General features: G+C 41.6%; 1 protein-coding gene across 1 annotated transcript in view; it reads left to right on the top strand.

Moving 5' to 3' along the window:
• Positions 1–18,824, top strand: part of LOC145412799 (uncharacterized) — a 370,382-nt gene that overhangs the window by 326,454 nt on the left and 25,104 nt on the right. The window contains exons 5-8 of the mRNA XM_080282580.1: positions 7,152–7,231; positions 9,022–9,105; positions 16,818–16,883; positions 18,130–18,351. Of these exons, the coding sequence (XP_080138706.1) occupies positions 7,152–7,231; positions 9,022–9,105; positions 16,818–16,883; positions 18,130–18,351 (452 nt within the window). The remainder of the gene's footprint in view (positions 1–7,151; positions 7,232–9,021; positions 9,106–16,817; positions 16,884–18,129; positions 18,352–18,824) is intronic.

Genomic DNA, 18,824 nt, shown 5'->3' with positions numbered 1-18,824 from the left:
ACTTCCGATTTCTATAGATAGATGGATGGTGGATGGATGGATAGATGAATAAAGAGAGAGATACCGTATATATTCCCCACCCTTCACTTCCAAAATCATTCCACACCTCTACCCATGTATGAACTAGTGGGTGGGGGTGGATCACTTCTCCAGTAACGGGTGGTGATGTTTCTCTGCCTTGTGTAACAGCTACCCTTTAGGACTCGTAAAACACGTATTATATGTGAATGGTAGAGGTGCCCGCACATGTCAGACGTGTGCGGCAGTACTGAACGTAATAAGTATATCGTGTTTACCTCTAATCTCCTCCCTCTTTTTTTACCTTTTTTTATTTCATTCTCTCTTTTCTCTTATACCTTCGATTTCTTCTATTTTCTTTACTCTTCCCTTCCTATTTCTCTTTTAACCTTCTCCCTTCTCCAGTTTTATTCCCCTCCTTCTTCCCTATCATTTTTTCCTATTTTTCCTCCTCCTTCCCTTTCTATTCCCCTCCTTCCTCTTTAACATTATTTCCCAATTCTTCCCTTTTCCTCCCCTTTGCTTTCTCGTTCCATGTCATTCTTCCTCTTCCTTATTATTTTCATTAAGTCATTCATTTATTCATTCTTCCCCCCCCCCTTTCTTACTTCATCCTGCCGAGGATTCTTTCCCATTTCTCCTCTTTTCCTTCCCTTTGTTTTCTCTTTCCTTGTTTCATTCATTCTTCTTCCCCCCCCCTCTTCTTACTCCTTCCCTCATCCTTCCTCTGTTAATTCATTCATTCTTTCATTATCCTGCTTTTCATACTCTTTCGTTCATGCATTCGTTCTTCCCTTCTTTCCTCTTGTAATATAAGAAAATCCATATTTCATGCATTTTTTCTCTCTTTGTACTCCTCTTACTCTTTCATTTATTCAGTCTCTTTTCCTTCTTTTATTTCAGTCCTCTTATGTTCATTCTCTCTCTCTCTCTCTCTCGCTACGTCATTGATTCTCTAATTCCTTCACACCCTCTTTTTACCTTCCGTGATTTGCTCGTCTTTGCTCTTTCTCTTCTTCTGCGGCGTCATATATAATATATGACTCTCTCTCTCTCTCTCTCTCTCTCTCTCTCTCTCTCTCTCTCTCTCTCTCTCTCTCTCATATATGTTAAATCATGAGGTCATTACCCTGTGTATACTGTATGTATGTATTTTTATAATACGAGAGAGAGAGAGAGAGAGAGAGAGAGGTGCTGGACGTGTCTATCTCAAAACCAGCATGACTCACCTCTCTCTCCTCCCCTCCCCTCTTCCTCATCTTCCTCCACTTCTCTCTCCACTCCTGTCCCTCTGATTCCTTCTGTTCTTCTCCTCCACAACTCTTCTCTGTTACTTCCCTCCACCATTTTATTCTTTCCGTTTCCTTCTTCCACTCGTCTCGCCCTCGTCTTCCTCCGTATACCTCCACCCACACCTCCTTCTCCACTTTTCTCCTTTCCTTACCTCATTTTCCTCCATCTCTCGCCACTCCTTCCTAAACTCTTCACCACCAACTCTTCCTCCATCTTTTCACTTCACTCCTCTCTCCTCTTTCCTCTCTCCCCAGTCCTACTCTTCCCATCCCCCGTCTTCTTCCGTCTTCGCTCTCTCTCTCTCTCTCTCTCTCTCTCTCTCTCTCTCTCTCACACACACACACACACACACACACACACACACACGTGAAGTCATTCAGCAGGTGTACAGTGGAGTCCTCAGGTATTTACTTTGACGCCTCTCTCTCTCTCTCTCTCTCTCTCTCTCTCTCACACACACACACACACACACACACACACACACACACACACACACACACACACACACACACACACACACACACACACACACACACACACACACACACACACACACACACACACACACACACACACACACACACACACACACACACACACACACACTGTCCCACCGTTTCTCCTGTTCCACTGTATACGAGTATCCCTGCACCCACACCGTACCCTACCCCCACCTTAGCCACCCACGCACAAAATACCTCATACCCACATACTGCCACCCACCTACCACCTCTCCCCTCCCTCTCACACTTATCCTTCTGCCTCACCCTCACCCTTGACTCCCTCCCCGACTCCTCTGCCTTACCTCACCTTTGGTTCCCTCTCTCTCTCTTCCCTCCATCCCCTCCTCCTCTCCGTCCCCCCTCTCTCCCTTCGCCCCGACCCAACCAGCGTCAGTTTAAAGCGAGTGTTTGTGAGGACTGGTGAGTGTGTACTATTAACATACACCAGGACACTTGGTCAGGTCCTTCTCCCTCTTTCTTCCTCTTCCCTGCTCCATTTACCTGTCCCTGAGATGCTACTGTTTGGGGCTTCACTTACCCATCTATTGCTGGTGACTGGATGGTGGAAACTGATCGAGCAGTTTTATGTTTCTGTGTATTTGTCATATTATTCGTCACCTTTTTTGTTTATTGTCTCTTCCAGCTTTTGCCTCTAATACAGCAAGTTTTCATTCTTTTTTTTTTTCCTATTTCTTTCAGCATTGCTCACCTATACTTTGCGATATCTTCAGTAATTTCTTTGTATTATATTTGTAGTTTTTAACATTTTTCTCCTGCTGCCTGTGTTCATTTAATATCAATATCTTTCAGCATTTCTTATTATTCAGTCTGCATGTTTCAGCATCTTAGCTACTCTAAATTTTTCCACATCATCCACCTCAATCCTCTCAGTTGTTGTATCTCCTCATTTTCCTACTTTTTCCTTGTCCTTCCGCTGTCAAATACTCGAGTTCCTTCTTGTCATTTCTTTTACGTACCCGAGTGCCCCTGTAAATTACTTATAGATTCGCCCGGCATTTCTGTTTGTTGCATGATTTCCCTGATCTTAACGGTATAACCTCCCACCCTGCTGCAGTTTTTCCCGATCTGTCTTCACCAGTGTCTTCCTTCATTGCCTGTTGGAGTATCTCAGCGAATTGTTTTTATATTTACTTTGCCATCCCTGTTTTTTAACTATTTGTTATATTACCTGTCAGCCCCGCTCAGATGTTTCCGAGTAATCTTCACCATTGTCCTTCCTCGTTACCGAATTCCCATCTTCTGTCAGTAACATATTCTTCGTCCACTTACCTCACGGCTTTGCCTCACCCACACCGAGCACTCTCACCGTTCATGCAATCCCCCACTCGGCCCTCATTCATCCCTCAAGCCTGTCTTCACCAGTTTCCCTCTACGAGTATATTATCCAATTCCCTCCTTCACTGGGTAATAGATTCATTTCTTTCTTACCTCACAGCTTTCCTTCCCCCTCTTCAACGCTCTCACGCAATGTACTGTCTCAGCTTCATACCATCCTACTCAATTCGTCACACATATCTTCATCATTTTCCCTCATCATTTCCCAGTTCCTTCCTTCGCACATTCTTAGCCCACTTACCCTCCAGCAGATTTTCCTCACCCTCACCTGACATTCCCACTGTTCATGCCACCCCAACTCAGTCCCCATTCTTCCCTTGCACTTGTGTTTACCGGTGTCCTTCTTTACCTAATCCTTCCTTCAACCAGTAGCACATTCTTCGTTCCCTTACCCAAGACACTCGACACTTTTTCTTTATTTCATGCAACCCATTTCCATCCTCATTCATCTCTCACACCTGTCTTTTCCGTCCTTCCTTATTGGTTATTCCCTTATTTGGCCAGTGGCACATTCTTTGCCCACTTTCCATCCAGCTTTCCCTCCCCGTCATCCACCACTCTCACTGTCCTGCCAGTCTTCATGCCGCCTCCCACCCACTGCCCTATTCATCCCTCGCACCTACTTCGACCGCCTTTCCCACACGTTGGCTCATATTCTAGGCAGATTACGAGACTCCCAATGGCTCCTCTTCGCTACCAGTTTGTCACTGCACATGGCACGTTAATATTCCCTCTTATTTTGTTTATTTAAAATGTGATTGTATTATATTAGCTAAATACAAGAGGATATAAAGGTGTAATAATTATGTAAGACCAACAGCTAAGGAAGAGGTATTAGAACACCAAAAGATGCCAGAGATCCCAGAAGGCCACTCAAGCTCACGAGCGTACGATTCATGTGCATTCGGTAGAGTGTTAAGGTGTAATATGCAAATAAATCGCTGAGGAAGAGGTGCTGTGCTATAATTCCCCCAAAGTCAACGAAGATATGAGTAATAAACAACATAAAAGGGAATATTAACGGCGTACTACGAAGAAATGTATCACTAAAGAATGAGACATTTGAAAGTCTCCTAAACCCACGAGAATATATAAGATAATTATGCAAAATATGTCACTAAAAAGGCCCTGAGAAGTCTCCTAAAATCGTACGAGAATATTTGCGGCTCTTTGTATTTATCCATTTCTTGCACCTTGCTCTCCCGTTCTTATTTCTTTCCCCCTCAGCCTTTCCCATGTCTCTCATCACTCTCCCTGTCCCCGTTGACTTTGCTCCTTCCTTCTCCTTGTCACCCACGTTTCACTTTCTTTTTCACTCTTTCCAGTCTTCGTCTTTTCCTGGCTACCAGTTTATCTTTCTGCGGTCATTCTTGTAGGCCCCCAACTTTCTTTTCCTTATCACTTATCCGTTTTATCTTTTATCTTGTCATTTGCTCTGTAACCCTTTCCTCATATGCACAGTAATGTTAACCTCTCAGTTGTCTCTCACGTATCCTTATGTGTACATATTATCCACCACTGCCTCGTTATATTCATTCCTAATCCTTTCACATTCACTATCTTAGCCTGTCAGCTCTCATTCCCATCTCCATTGTAACATACCTTCTCTTGTATCCCCCACCCTCTCGCTCGTTCCTTTCCTTCTCTTTCCTTTTCACCCACGCCTTTCCAATGCTTCGTTCCGTACCCTTTCGCTGTGGTTTCTGTCTGTTCTGCTTCTATTCCTGCCTCTTTCATTTTTGTTCATGTCTTTCCCTTGTGCCATCTCTTAGCTCTTACCCCGTCCCTCTCTCCATCTTCTGTCATTCCAGTCCTTTCTTTCTCTCTCCTTCATTCAGTACCTTCTTGAATCTCATTCTCCTCTTTCTTCTTATTTCTTCCATTCTTCTCCTTTCCTTGCACTGTCTCAGTTCACATTCCTCTATCTTTCATTCATTTCCTCTCAGTTTTATTTTTTAAATTCATTTTCTCACCTCTGTGCCGTCTCTCATTTCTCACGTCTCCTGTTTCTTTTATTTATTTCATTTTCTTGATTTTCGTCCGTACCTCTATTCCCTTTTTCTCCGCTTCTGCATGCCCACTCCCATTTCACATGTTTCTAATTCCATTCATTTCTTTTTGTTTCTTCCACACTTTTCTCTTTCCTTCCCAAAATACCCTCAACCCTAAACCTTTGTCACTTCGTTACTTCTCCTCATCCCATATTCCCCCCGCTTCCACTTTTTTTTTTTCGTTTTTGTCCCTTTCACGTTTCGCACCTCATCTGTTATTTCCCTCTCTCTTGTTTCTTCCATTCATTCCCTTTCCTTTCTTCTCCTTCATTCCAGAATCTACCATCCTCTCGATCATTTTACAGCGTCTTTCATTTCTTACGTCCGTGTCTCCCGTTGCTTTCTTTGCTGTTATCATCCATTCCTCTCCTCTCTTATCTTTCGTTCCTTACCCCAAAATACTGTAAATACCCCCAACCCAAACCCCTGTCACCGCCGTGGGAATCTGTGCACAACGTCTTGCTGGTCACACTATTTACCTCTTGTTCAGACCACTCCACAGATTGGGATCTTGGGAGAGAGAGAGAGAGAGAGAGAGAGAAAATCACGTACTGGTAAATCTTTTTGTGGTTGTGTGAAAGTGTGTCCGTCTAACGTTTGACTGGATGCTTAAATGTGTATGTGAGAGTAGAAGATGGTGTGAGAAAGTGTGATTGTGTGTATGAGATAGTATCCGTTTGGGAAAGACTGTGTGAACGTGTTTAAGTGTGAGAAAACTGTGTGCACATGTGTGTATATATATATATATATATATATATATATATATATATATATATATATATGTGTGTGTGTGTGTGTGTGTGTGTGTGTGTGTGTGAGAGAGAGAGAGAGAGAGAGAGAGAGAGAGAGAGAGAGAGAGAGATGGGGTAAGGAGACTTAATGATATGTATATGTGTGTGTATAAGTGTGAGCGCGTGGGATAGCTTGTTTTTATGTGAGCGCGTGTTTGTGTACGTTGGAGTGCTTGGGAGATGGGGGAGAGATGTGACAAGGAGAGAGGGGGAAGGAGAATGATAGAGGGGTGGAGAATAAGGGTGGGAAAAGATGGTATGGGGTGATAAACATGACGAGAGAGAGAGAGAGAGAGAGAGAGAGAGAGAGAGAGAGCGGAGTATTGAGGCCGTTGTATTGTTATTTATTTTTGTTGTATGAAAAAAGAATAAGAAGTAGGGTTACGGTGGTAAAAGTAACGAGGAGAGAGAAGAGGGGGCATATAAGACTGGTGTGTGTGCTTTGTATGTATTTATCTCTTGTATGACTAAAGAAGGAGAAAAATAGTTATGATGATAAATAGTTTGCTTGTTCTTTATAACATTCAATAAGTAGACGATTTTTTTTTTTTATGCATACTGTAGAGACAAATTTAATGAAGACTATATCTTACCCTTACACTTCTAAATTTTATCCCAAGCTGAGGAAGATAATCCACCATTAGCATGATAATAATAGAAAATGCGTCATTGTCGCGAAAAGGTTAAGTAAATAGTGGCTGATGATAATAGTTGTACAGTCATCCACAGAAGTCCTGTTGTCGGTCCTCAGCCACCTCATCCTCCGTCCCTCACCAACCCAAAAACCTACCTCCACCATTACCAAAGAAATGTGTCTCTGCAGCATCAAATTAAGTTGCCTACATTGACGGGGTTCACTGTGGGCTGTGATTGACAACACGAGTTGTGAGGATGACTGTACCTGATATTGTTTGTCCCGTGCAGGTGAAAATGTGTTATTGTTGTTGTTGTTGTTGTTGTTGTTGTTGTTGTCGTCATCATCAGCATCATTACGTAGCTCAGATCGCCATTTTGCCTGACCTTCAACTTGTCCTAACCTCATCTGGTCCCTGGTGGTGTATTGCTCTCGCCTACACATGCATTTTAATCGTTATATATGGCGTCACCTGATGTTTTTTTTCTCTCTCTCTTCCCCTCAGGGTCAGCTGGAGGTGGATAGTAGTACCGCCTTCAGGTTAGCCGCCCTTGTTCTTCAGGCCACCTACGGCGACTTCTCCAGGTGAGTCCAGGGTTATCTCTTACTGTGTACCTATATTTGCATGTACAGTGACAGGAAGTAAAAGTGCCCCTCGAGTATCTTTCTGCAGTTACTGAAAATGCATTGTCCCTCGGCTCGACAGATCAGTTATACACCAGGACCCGTAAACTACACCTTGAGCGTGTGTCTCCTGTGAAACTTGTGTTCCCTAAGTATGCCTCTCGGTGGCAGAAAGTAGTTGTCCATCCCCGTCCCCCCTCGGCTCAGTTGCCTTTCAGAAAGAGAGAGAGAGAGAGACAGAAATTTGTGGGCTATGCTTCTTTCATGAAAAAAAAAAAAAAAAAAAAGTAGTGCCCGTGGGCCTGTAAGACGCATAAAAGTAGCCTGGACGTGTATGATTCTTCAGTGTCAGAACCTACAGTAGTGTCCCTTGCCTGCGGGTGAGAGCTGAGATATACTAACTTACCCCACGACCAGCTTGTAACTACCAATTTTTGCAGGAAAGACAAGGAGAGCATAAGAACATCTCATGTCTCTTGCCCTTCATGCGAAAACTTAATACTTTCGAGGGGAAAAACATCGAAAGTATTTTTTATTCAAGAGCGTCAAGAAGAGAGCGTGCAGAATATTCTCGAAGCAACAGGCAGTCCATGTTGTGACAGGAAACTGATCATAAGGTGAATCTTAACCAAAGACCCGTAAATAACACCTTGAAGTGGCCCGTGACAAAGTACAGTAGTATTCCCAGCCTTAGTGGAAAATATCTGTCAGTCTGGCTGTCTGTTTGTCTGTCTGTCTGTAGCTAGATGCCATAAACCCTTAAGGGGTGGCTGTTTGTCTTTGATTAGTTGTTTTACTGGGATAGACACTAACCCTCCTCCAGCCCACTTGTTGACACGCAGGGAACACATAAATTGGTTATAAGGTTACCACCCAGCGTTGTAAATGGTTTCCCGACTTACAGGAGACCATTTGGCTTGTCAGTCACTCTAAAGCCACATGTAAAGGAAAGAATATTAAAAAGTGGCGGAAAAGATGGGAGAAATATGGAGAGAGGAGGGCAGACACGGAAAAAGAATGATAAAACTGAAGGAAGAAGTAGGCAGCACTACATCAAGTCAGTGGATGTTGGTCGCCATCAGCGACCACCAGTGGTTGACAATTATGCCCTAACAATAAGTAATTTTGCCTGTCAGTTGGAAGTGCATGCAACCTGATCGCAACACACACACACACACACACACACACACATAGGCTATATATATATATATATATATATATATATATATATATATATATATATATATACTGTATATTAGCTAAGGGGAATATTACAATGTCCAGTCTGTGTGTCGCCTCAGTATATTACCTACATTCTCATTTTGTGGAAACGTGTAGGTATTACTTTTTCATATTTCTGTATTTACGCTGTTACACTTTTACTAGTCTGTAGTGTGTTGTTATGTACTGTTAGTCATGTTTGAGATTACTCAAAGTATCTTTAAAGTCTAGTCATTTCTGGTTAGTCATACCTCAGTCAGCCAAACAGGCATATGTAACCAAGCCTGACTACAGTTACATCACGGGTTTTAGGAAAGTACTGGAGCAGGTTACTGATTTGAATATTTATACTACAGTAAAATGATTTTCGTGAAAAACAAACATGAGAATATATAAGGCATTTTGGTGTAGGCTGATAGCACGTGAGTGTGTGTGGGACAGCAGACTCCTACTGTAAGGAACGTTTAGGCTTACAGCAGTGATACTGATATTAATGAGTCACACTTTTGAATTTTGTGATTTCGTTTCAGCGAGTCGTGTACGCACAGCCAGTTGAAGAAAAACCACCTCATTCCAACAAGCGTCATCCGAGAACACCCATCTCTACAGTATTGGTAAGAAACATAGTTATTTTAGTGTGTACTTTTGAGTAATATCTGGAACTCCCAAAAGAATACGTTGTGATTATGTTTGCTCAGGGAGGTCGTTATGCGTCTGGCAACTCTGCGTACCCTTCCACCCTCCATACCTTCTTACCCAGGCTTCTGTCTCTCCAGATTTCTCCCAGTCATAAGCTTGTAGGTTAGTCTTTTCCCTTCTACCCTCACATTTCTCTCATAAGCCTACTGCTCCAGGTATATACTAAGGGAAGTTGTGTTTGTGTTAAAGTTGTGCATGTATTGGAGCTATAAAAATGGCGCGGGCGGGAAGGTTCTCTCCAACACCTTCCCCTGCAGCTCTGGACCCCCTTCTTCCCACAGTGCCCATATAACATGGGTTTTACGATGAGGCCCCGAGACGTAATCATATATTTATTCTCGTTTTTTTTTTTCCCCGTATTTTTCGGTTGAATGGCGGTTCGTTGGTGGTGGTTTCCCATTTTCTTGCATAACGTATTCACTTCGCTTGCCTCTGAATTCCATTCCTCCCTCGTTTTCGTTTTTCACATGTTCATGCGCTTTTAGACTCTCCAGTTTATTCTTTTATTTGTACATTTGTTTTTCGTCGTTGATAACTACATTTCTTTTTGTTACCGTTCCCAGTTCATCCCACTTTTATTTTTCCGGAGAATATTCGCAGCCTAATTTCTCCAAATCCTAATACGTCTCTCTCGTCAAATATTGTAAGGTAGAGATGTCTGTTTCTTGTTGCGCCGAATTTTCCTCATCCATACTTTTCCCTCCAACCGCCATCTCAATCTTCTCCCTACTTCCCTGAACCACCAATCTTATTCTAGACTCATGATGTCGGTTTCATCTCGGTAACTGTCGGGGGGTATAGAGCCCGACTGATGATGACTGAGAGTGGTGGGGGAGGGGGATTATGGAGGGCTCTGCGGGCTGATTCATTTGTGCTGATTGAGTCGAGCCTGAGTAACAATTTAGATCCAGTACCTGCCGATGAGATTAAGCAAAACATTACAGTCCTCCAGTGCAACCTGCCACCGGATATGTTACCAAGGAAGTGTCAGCCTGCAGCCCATTAATTTGTTAGAAGTTTTGATCTATATTTTTGCCAGTTTCTCCATTGTATTCATTGATGTACACCAGAATGTGAAGAGCAGTGCACATCAGGCACAGGCATATTGGGGATTTTATTTGTTTATTTATTTATTTTACAGCCATATAAAACTGGATAGCATGGACCGTCACTATTAGGTTACTTGCCCAGATACATCTTTGAACGTGCCAGTTTGAGTGATGGTGGTCTTGCTCCTACACATGGGTTCGAGCCCCAAGGGGTGACTGAAGACTTCGATTATACTGTAGACGCGTTTTTCCAGACCTAAGGCTCAAGCCTGGCTTCGTTCTTCGGTTTAAGCCAAAGTGGCCGGGCAAAAAGACATGTAATGTTACTATGGGGAACTGACTGGTCCTCAACTCTTAAGTCACTGGCTAGTCCAGAGGGGAATCCAGGTAGTTTGGAGTCTCTCTCTCTCTCTCTCTCTCTCTCTACTCGTATATATATCATGATCATCATCAGCAGCCATTACAAGTCCACTGCTGAACAAAGGCCTCCCCAACCATCTCCACGCATTCCTTGACTGAGCCAATCTCTTGCCACGTTTTCCCTGCAGATTTCTTATCTCATCTTCCCACCTCCTGTCTGGCCTTTTCTGCTACGCTTATAATCTCTTGATGTCCAATCAGTCAACCTCTTGCTTCATCGGTTATCCCTTATTCTTGCTAGGTGGTCTGCCCACCTCCATTTCTGTTCTTTTATAACTTCTGTAATGTCTGACTTTAGTATGTTCTCTAGCCCAAGTTGATCTTTTCCTGTCTCTTATAGATATTCCCAACACTGACCTTTCCATTGCTGTCTGAGAGCGGATGTTTTTTTTTTTTTTTTTTTTTCCATCGACTTTGTTAGTTTTCAGGTCTCACAACCATACGTTATAGCTGGAATTATACTTGTACATTTGTTACATACTTTTCGTTTCATACATATTAACAAGATACTTTTCATAATGTCTCTCTGTTTACCAAAGCTTTCGATCCAATTGTAATGCATCATTTTATTTCGCTATCATGGTCATTTGTTAATTTTAGACTTTCCCCAGGTAATTGTACTCCTCAACTTCAAGAATTTCTTTGCTTATTCTGATGACGCTCTTTGGTGTATGTGGATTAAACATTAGTTATATTCCGGTCCATCTAAGTCTTTAGCCCTACTTGAGACTTTCTCTGTTCAGGTAACTTATTATTTCTTGCAATGCCTCCGTTTATGAGATTAGGACAATGTCATCTGCAAATTTTAAGTAGTTTAGCTTTTCTCCATCAATGTTTACCCCATTGTTCTCCCAGACTAGCTTTCTGCAAATACTTCCTAGCCATGCTGTAAATAATTTTGGTGAAATTGCATCTCCCTGATACACGCCCTTCTTAATCTTAATTTTTTTTTCTGAGTCTTTATGTAATTTAACAGTAGCAGTTCCCTCATTATATATGTTTTCGAGCAGTTTTACAATGTTCTCATGTATTCCTTGTTCTCCCTTTGAATTTGTAATTGCTATGTGCTCCACCGAGTCAAATGCCTTTTCGTAATCAGCAAAACCTAAGCAAGGTGGTTTATTTTATTCTATAGTTTTCTCAGCTGATTCATTGTGTGTAGATGATCAGTAGCCGAATACCCGTATCGCAATCCTGCCTGTTCACGAGGTTGGTTTTCTTCAAAGTTTGTTGTTATTCTGTTCGTAAGGACTTTAATGAAGAATTGGTAAATGACTGATAAAAGCTAATGCGTCGGTAGTTACTAAGATCTTTTGAGTCGCCTTTTTTGTAAAGTACAATAACTATTGCATTACATCATGTTTTTTTTTTTTTTTATGTACATTGAGTAAATAAACAGACGAGCCTGTTTTGTACTTCCACTCCTGCATCCAACAGTAAATCTGCTACTATTCCATCTTCTCCCGGAGCCTTCCCTCTTCATATTTTTAAGAGAAATGTTTACTTCATCTGGTGTTACCTCAGGTACTTCACTTGTGTCAGCTGAAAAGTTAGCCATTGGTACTATTTTCATTGATGCATACAGTTCTTTGTAAAATTCTTCAACTCTTCACCGTCTTATCTCTACATTTAATGACTTCACCATTTTTTTCTTTCAGTGGCATAATTTGTTTCTCAGTGTCATTTTACTTCGGACCTGTTTCAGGCTTTTTCCCTTTTTGATGGTTTCTTTGATCCGATCCATGTTTCTCTTTCTTTTTTCTTCTCTTGGGAGGAAGGTAGAGTCCCGGAGGATTGGAAGTCAGGTATAATTATTCCACTGTACAAAGGAAAAGAGGAAAAAGAAGTGTTTGGTAATCAGAGGGGCACTTCTCTTCTTAGTGTAATAGGAAAAGTATATGGTAGGATACTTATTGACAGAGTTAGGGAAATAACAGAGGAATTAGTTGGAGAAGAACAGGGAGGTTTTAGGAAGGGAAGAAGTTGTGTGGATCAGATATTCATTCTTAGGTCTTTAGTGGAAAAGTTTCTAGAGAAGGAAAAGAAGTGTGTGGGTTTCATGCGTTTGGAGAAAGCATATGACAGGCTGGATAGATGAGGATTGTTGAAAGTATTAAGAATATATGAAGTAAGTGGGAAGTTGTTGAATGCCATGAAGAGTATGTATGAGGGTGCTAAGTCTGCAGTGCTTGTGGACAGTGAACTGAGTGAGTTTTTCTTTTGAAAAGTTGGATTGAAACAGGGATGTGTCTTGTCTCCATGGTTGCTCCGTCTGTACATGAATGGGGTTATAAGAGATACAAGGTAGGGCAGTGGATGTTGTAGCAGCACTAATGAGAGAGGGCAGTGTGTGGAAACTCCCTGTACTGTTTTTTGCAGATGATGCTGTGTTGGTAAGTGAGGACGAAAGGGAGCTGCAAGGTTTGATTAATGAATTTGGGGGAGTGTGTAAGAATCAGAATCTAAAGGTAAATGTAGGGAATTGTAAAGTTATGGTCTTCGAGAGAAGTGAAGTCAGTGAATATACAGTGAGGTTGGATGAGGAGGAAATGGAAAATGCGAGTGCTTTTAAGTACTTGGGTAGTGTGATGATTAAGGATGGAAGTTTAGAGGGTGAAGTGCTTGAAAGGGTACAACAAGGAAGAAAGGTTGCTGGCCCTTTGAAAACAGTGATAAGAAACAGGGAAGCGAGCATGGAAGTGAAAAAGTTACTGCATGCCAGTTTTGTGATTCCAACTGTAGTGTAGGGAAGTGAAGGGACACAAGTCAAGAGTGAGAGCAGTGGAAATGAGTTATTTGAGAGGAGCATGTGGAGTCGCATGGAGAGAGAGAGACAGACAAATGAGAATGTGAAGGAGCATTGTGGTGTGGATGGGGATTTGATAGGAAGCGTTAGGAGAAACACATTGAGGTGGTTTGGCCATGTGGAGAGGATGGGGAGCAAGATACTGATGATGAGAGTGAATGTGAGTGAGGTGGAGAAGGGGAGAGAGAGGGGGAGGCCAAGGATGAGATGGAGGAATTGAGTGGGGAGGTACTGTATATGAGAGAAGGGTGTGTGAGCTGGAAGCAGGGCAGTGAAATAGGGAACAGGGTGACATGGAGGCAGTTTGGTTGTGGCCACCCCTTACGGGATTATAGCGTCTGGCAATGTGTGTGTGTGTGTGTGTGTGTGTGTGTGTGTGTGTGTGTGTGTGTGTGTGTGTTCCAAGAGTAAGTGGGAAAGAAAACAGGAAAAAGGATTGGTTTAACAGAAGGTGCATGATAGCAAAAGAGAACGGGACATGGCATGGAATAAATGGAGAAAAAGAGGTAATAGTAAATCAGAGGAAGAATATAAAAGAGCTAGAAATGAACATACAAGAATACGTAGAGAGGAAGAAAGGAGTTTTGAAAAAGATATAGTTGACAAATATAAGGAAGAACCCAAATTGTTTTATAGATTTGTTAATGGCAAATTGAAACAAAAGGAAGGAATCACCCAACTGAAAGTGGAAGGAGAGGTCTACAAAGATGCAGCAATGCAAGCTGAAATAATGAACAAATGTTTCCAGTAAGTTTTCACTAAAGAAAGGGATTTTGTGGAGGAGGAGAGTGTGACTAGAAATGTAGTGATAAAAGACATAAAGGTGGAAGTGCAGGAAGTGTATAATTACTGGAAACTCAAGATGTAAGGAAAGCTCCAGGACCAGATGGGATCTCTACTTGGGTACTGAAAGAATGTAGAGAACAACTGACGGATTTAATTGTGTGTTCTCTGGAAGAAGGAAAAGTGCCTTGAGAATGGAAGAGGGCCAATGTGGTACCAATTTATAAGGGAGGAAACAAGGAAGAACCCCTGAATTATAGACCAGTTTCCTTGACCAGTGTAGTCGCAAAATTGTGTGTGAGAATCCTGAAAGACAGATGGATAAAATATCTGGAGATGAACATCTTGGCTGAGAGCCAGTTTAGATTCAGAAGTGGAAGGTCGTGTGGGTCCAACTTGTTGAGCTTTTACTCAAGAGCGATTGATGTGCTGCAGAAGAGAGACAGCTGGGTGGATTGTGTGTATTTAGATTTAGAGAAAGCCTTTGACAAGGTACCCCACAAGTGACTAATGTGGAAATTGGAACACATAGGAGGATTGAAGGGAAACCTCCGGGAGTGGATGAGAGACTTCTTGAGAGACAGACAAATGAGGACAGTATTAAAGGACAAGATGTCCTGCTGGAGAGAAGTAACAAGTGGAGTCCCACAGGGCTCGGTGTTACCGCCAATAATGTTCCTGATTTACGTAAATGATAACGGCAGATGGAATGAACAGTTATGCAAGTCTTTTTGCTGATGATGCAAAGATCTTGAGGAGAGTAGAAGTCAAGGAAGACTGTAAAATGCTGCAGGAAGAACTGAATAGGATCCACGATCGGAGCCACATATGGGAAAATAAAGTCAACGCAAAAAAATGTAAAATATTAGAAATGGGTAAGAGTACCGGGTACCAAGAGGCCATCACTGAATTATGTGATGGGTAATGAGCCAATCAAAAAAGTGAGAGAAGAGAAAGATTTAGGAGTGCTGGTCCAGGATAGTTTGTCACTGGAAAAACACATTAACAAGATAGTTAGAGAGACGTACAATCTCTTGACTAACATATGAGTGGCATTCCATTACATGGATGAGGAAATGATGAAAAAATTGATAGTGGCCATGATCCGCCCCAGGTTGGAATATGCAGCAGTAGTGTGGTCCCCACACAAAAAGAAAGATTTAAATAAGATCGAGAGAATACAAAGAACAGCAAGCAAGGTGGTCCTCAGCCTGTCAGATCTGTCTTACAGAGAGAGGCTGGAAAAGCTGGATCTGCCTTCCCTAGAAGAAAGGAGAGAGAGGGGTAACATGATTGCAGTGTTCAGGGCCATGATGGGACTAGATAAACTTGATGAAAATGATCTGTTTGTATGGGATGGGAGAGTTACAAGAGGACACGGAATGAAACTGAAAAAGCCAAGTTGTTTGAAGGATATCAAGAAATATAGCTTTCCATATAGATGCATAGACCTGCGGAACAGCCTGGACAAAGTGATCGTCCAGTCTAAAAACTTAAACAAGTTCAAAGCAAAATTTGACTTAATAAGGAATGGAGAGATGACCCCGCGAGCGTAGCTCATTTCCTGTATATCACAACTAGGTAAACACACACACACACACACACACACACACACACACACACACACACACACACACACACACACACACACACACACACACACACACACACACACACACACACACACACACACACACACACACACACACACACACACACAATCTAAAATGCATCTTTTAGCATAATTGCAGTCTCTCTCTTTCCCCATTACTCACATTAACCCATCCACACAGACATTACATTTTTCATAACACTTCTACTCCCACTGGTAATATAGTGGAGGGGAACATCATCATCATCGTCATCATCATCATCATCATATCATCATCATCATATCATCATCATCATCATCATCCTCATCATCATCATCATCATCATCATCATGACCATTAGTCCCACCCATTGGGAGGGGTACTAGACTCATAAATGGGTAAATTACATTCAGATATAAATCACAAACACTACTGTTTAATAAGCTGAGTCATGGTTACATAGGACATGGGGATCATAATCTGAGGGTTTCAATTAGGTGAGAACTGTGAACCCTTCTTATCCTCTGTCCACCTTAGCATGGTCTAATATTATAATCTTGCCATCTTGAATACTGAGCTGTAATATGATACTATATTAATACACTCAGACCATTGATTTTTTTTTTTTTTTTTTAAATTCTTGGTACCACCAGATGAATTTTGTTCAAAGAAAGATCTCCACTTACTTTGGGATTAATGAAGGCTACATTTGACCTCTCCAGTTTAAAAAGTCTCTCATAAACTTATTAAAACTGTCAGAAAGTAGAAAGAATACTGTAAACCAAAATGTGTGTCATTGGAGTGAAGGGGTGAACACCAGAATATGGTGCAAAAAAAAAACTCCAACAATTTTTGGGCATTTTATTGTGTGACCATTGTATGATGCAGTGTTTCTCATTTGTGCCAGAATACTATTTTAATCCCACTCTTAACGTATGAATGTACTGCTGCTAACTTCATTTTTGTTTTTGTTGCAGTGAGGAGCGTGTGGCTGAGGAACACCGTCATCTGCTTGGATACACCCGTGGCCAGGCCATTCTACAGTGAGTAGACTGGGGAGGGTGGTGTGAGTTGCTGGGAGGGTAGCCTGGGGATCGAGGACAGGTAGCATGAAGGCAATTTGTGGTCACCCTCTCCGGGCTTAAGGCATCTGACATAGTAGATAGATAGAGGTAGAATACTTTTTTCCTGACGTGACTTTACTTCTTAGAAGATCATTGGCTAAACCAGTCAGGAATAAAGAATTGTCCCCAACTGGTACAGTACTTAACTATATGATCATCTAATAATTGTCATAATGTATCGACATAGACTGTACAGTTAGTCCTTGTTTTAAGCCGAACAGAAAGTTGTTGAATTGATGATGATGATAATCTTTGTCTCGATGGTACAAATTACGATGAAGTACCCTCTAGCTACTCATTCTGTGCAGTGCTACCTTCAGGTGACTGTGCTGAGTGACAACCCAAATGGTTTCCTGTAGGCTACTGTTGGATATCAGTCACCACGCATCAGACATAAACTACATAACCTATAAATGAATGTGTGAAGGTGTAGCAGATTGCAGCATTCCAACCAGATTTGGTCCATAAGGATTAAAATGCAAGAAGTAGTTGGAGTTCATTCCTCATATAATGCGCATTAGCCTCTAAAGGTTGGTCCCCATTCTGAAATGTGTGTCGTGAGGATGTCGGTCCCTGTTCCAGGATGTTTAGACTCTCTGGCGTTCTCAGCCAGTGCCCTACAATAACCCGTTTGCATTCAGTGTGCAACGAGCATTAATTTCATCCCACATTTTCCATGTAATTGTTTTTGTAGCATCTTCCTCATCTCTGTGATAATACAGTGCATCATATCAGGTCACATTATTGTTTACCATGTTTTTAGTAATTCTCTGTTAAATGATGCATTTGCATGTCTTGTGCAAGCGAAGCTTACTTTTTGGTCAGCATTGAAGTCTCACAATACTGCATTATCCACAGATTGAACAGAATGTGATTTATGAACAGTATTGTAATTCCCTATTCATATTACTCTTTTAAATATTGTTAGCATTAGTATTGTATACCTACTGTACATTTAATGGTATACTCTTTTCAAGCTTGGCTTAATTTTCCTGAAGATTTTTGTTGATCCTGTATATCAGAATAACCGCCTAAGCCTAATATACTGTGTATGCATCTATGTACATTCCATGTATCCCATTTCACATTTCTCATACTAGTCTTTGACAACTCATCAAAGGATGATGACACTGTCATCATGTTGACACTAGTTATCCTTTCTAAGGTACATGAGCATTGTTGAGCGTTGTGGTAGCTACGGACTCCACTACTATGAGGTACGAGACCGGTGCCACCTACCCTGGCTTTTAGGGCTTTCACAACGTGGGATTGCTCAGTACGATATTACTGACCGCTCAAAGCCTCGCCGTGTCTTTCTGTGGAAGCAACTTGAAAACCTGTATTTTCGGGAGAGGAAGTTTTCCATTGAGGTGCATGATCCCAAGAGGTGAGTGGCGACATCTTGTATTTCTTTGTTCTTTCTCATCTCATGTTTATCACCACAAAATTCAGTGTAACATTAACCCTGCTGCTGCTTTTTTTTTTTTTTTTCCATAAGTTTATATGAAGCCAGGCTGAATTGCGTGTGAGTGAAAGAGTTATATGAAGGACTGATTTTCTTTGACATAAAACTGGTTTGTGGTGGACATGTGGCTGTAACAAAAGGTGAGGAATTAAGTTTTTATTGATTTATATCACATCTGCAGTATTAAAGATGTGTGTTATATGTTTGCATTGCTATTAAAAGCTTATTAATCATTTTTTACCTATAAATAGGCTGCTAGTTTATACAGCTTCCAGTAATTACCTAACAAGCCTTTGCTTCCTTTAATCTTTACACTGTACTTTGTTCACTACTGTACTGAGTTGCTGCCCAGAAACTACCCCCAAACTATCAGGGTTAAAGCTTTGAGATTACAA

Source organism: Coenobita brevimanus, chromosome 94, assembly GCF_032717465.1.
Source record: "Coenobita brevimanus isolate Jiangsu-jjx chromosome 94, ASM3271746v2, whole genome shotgun sequence".
NCBI classification, from domain to species: domain Eukaryota; kingdom Metazoa; phylum Arthropoda; class Malacostraca; order Decapoda; family Coenobitidae; genus Coenobita; species Coenobita brevimanus.
The sequence above is the reverse complement of the archived record's forward strand: the minus strand, read 5'-3'. Positions and strand labels throughout refer to the sequence as shown.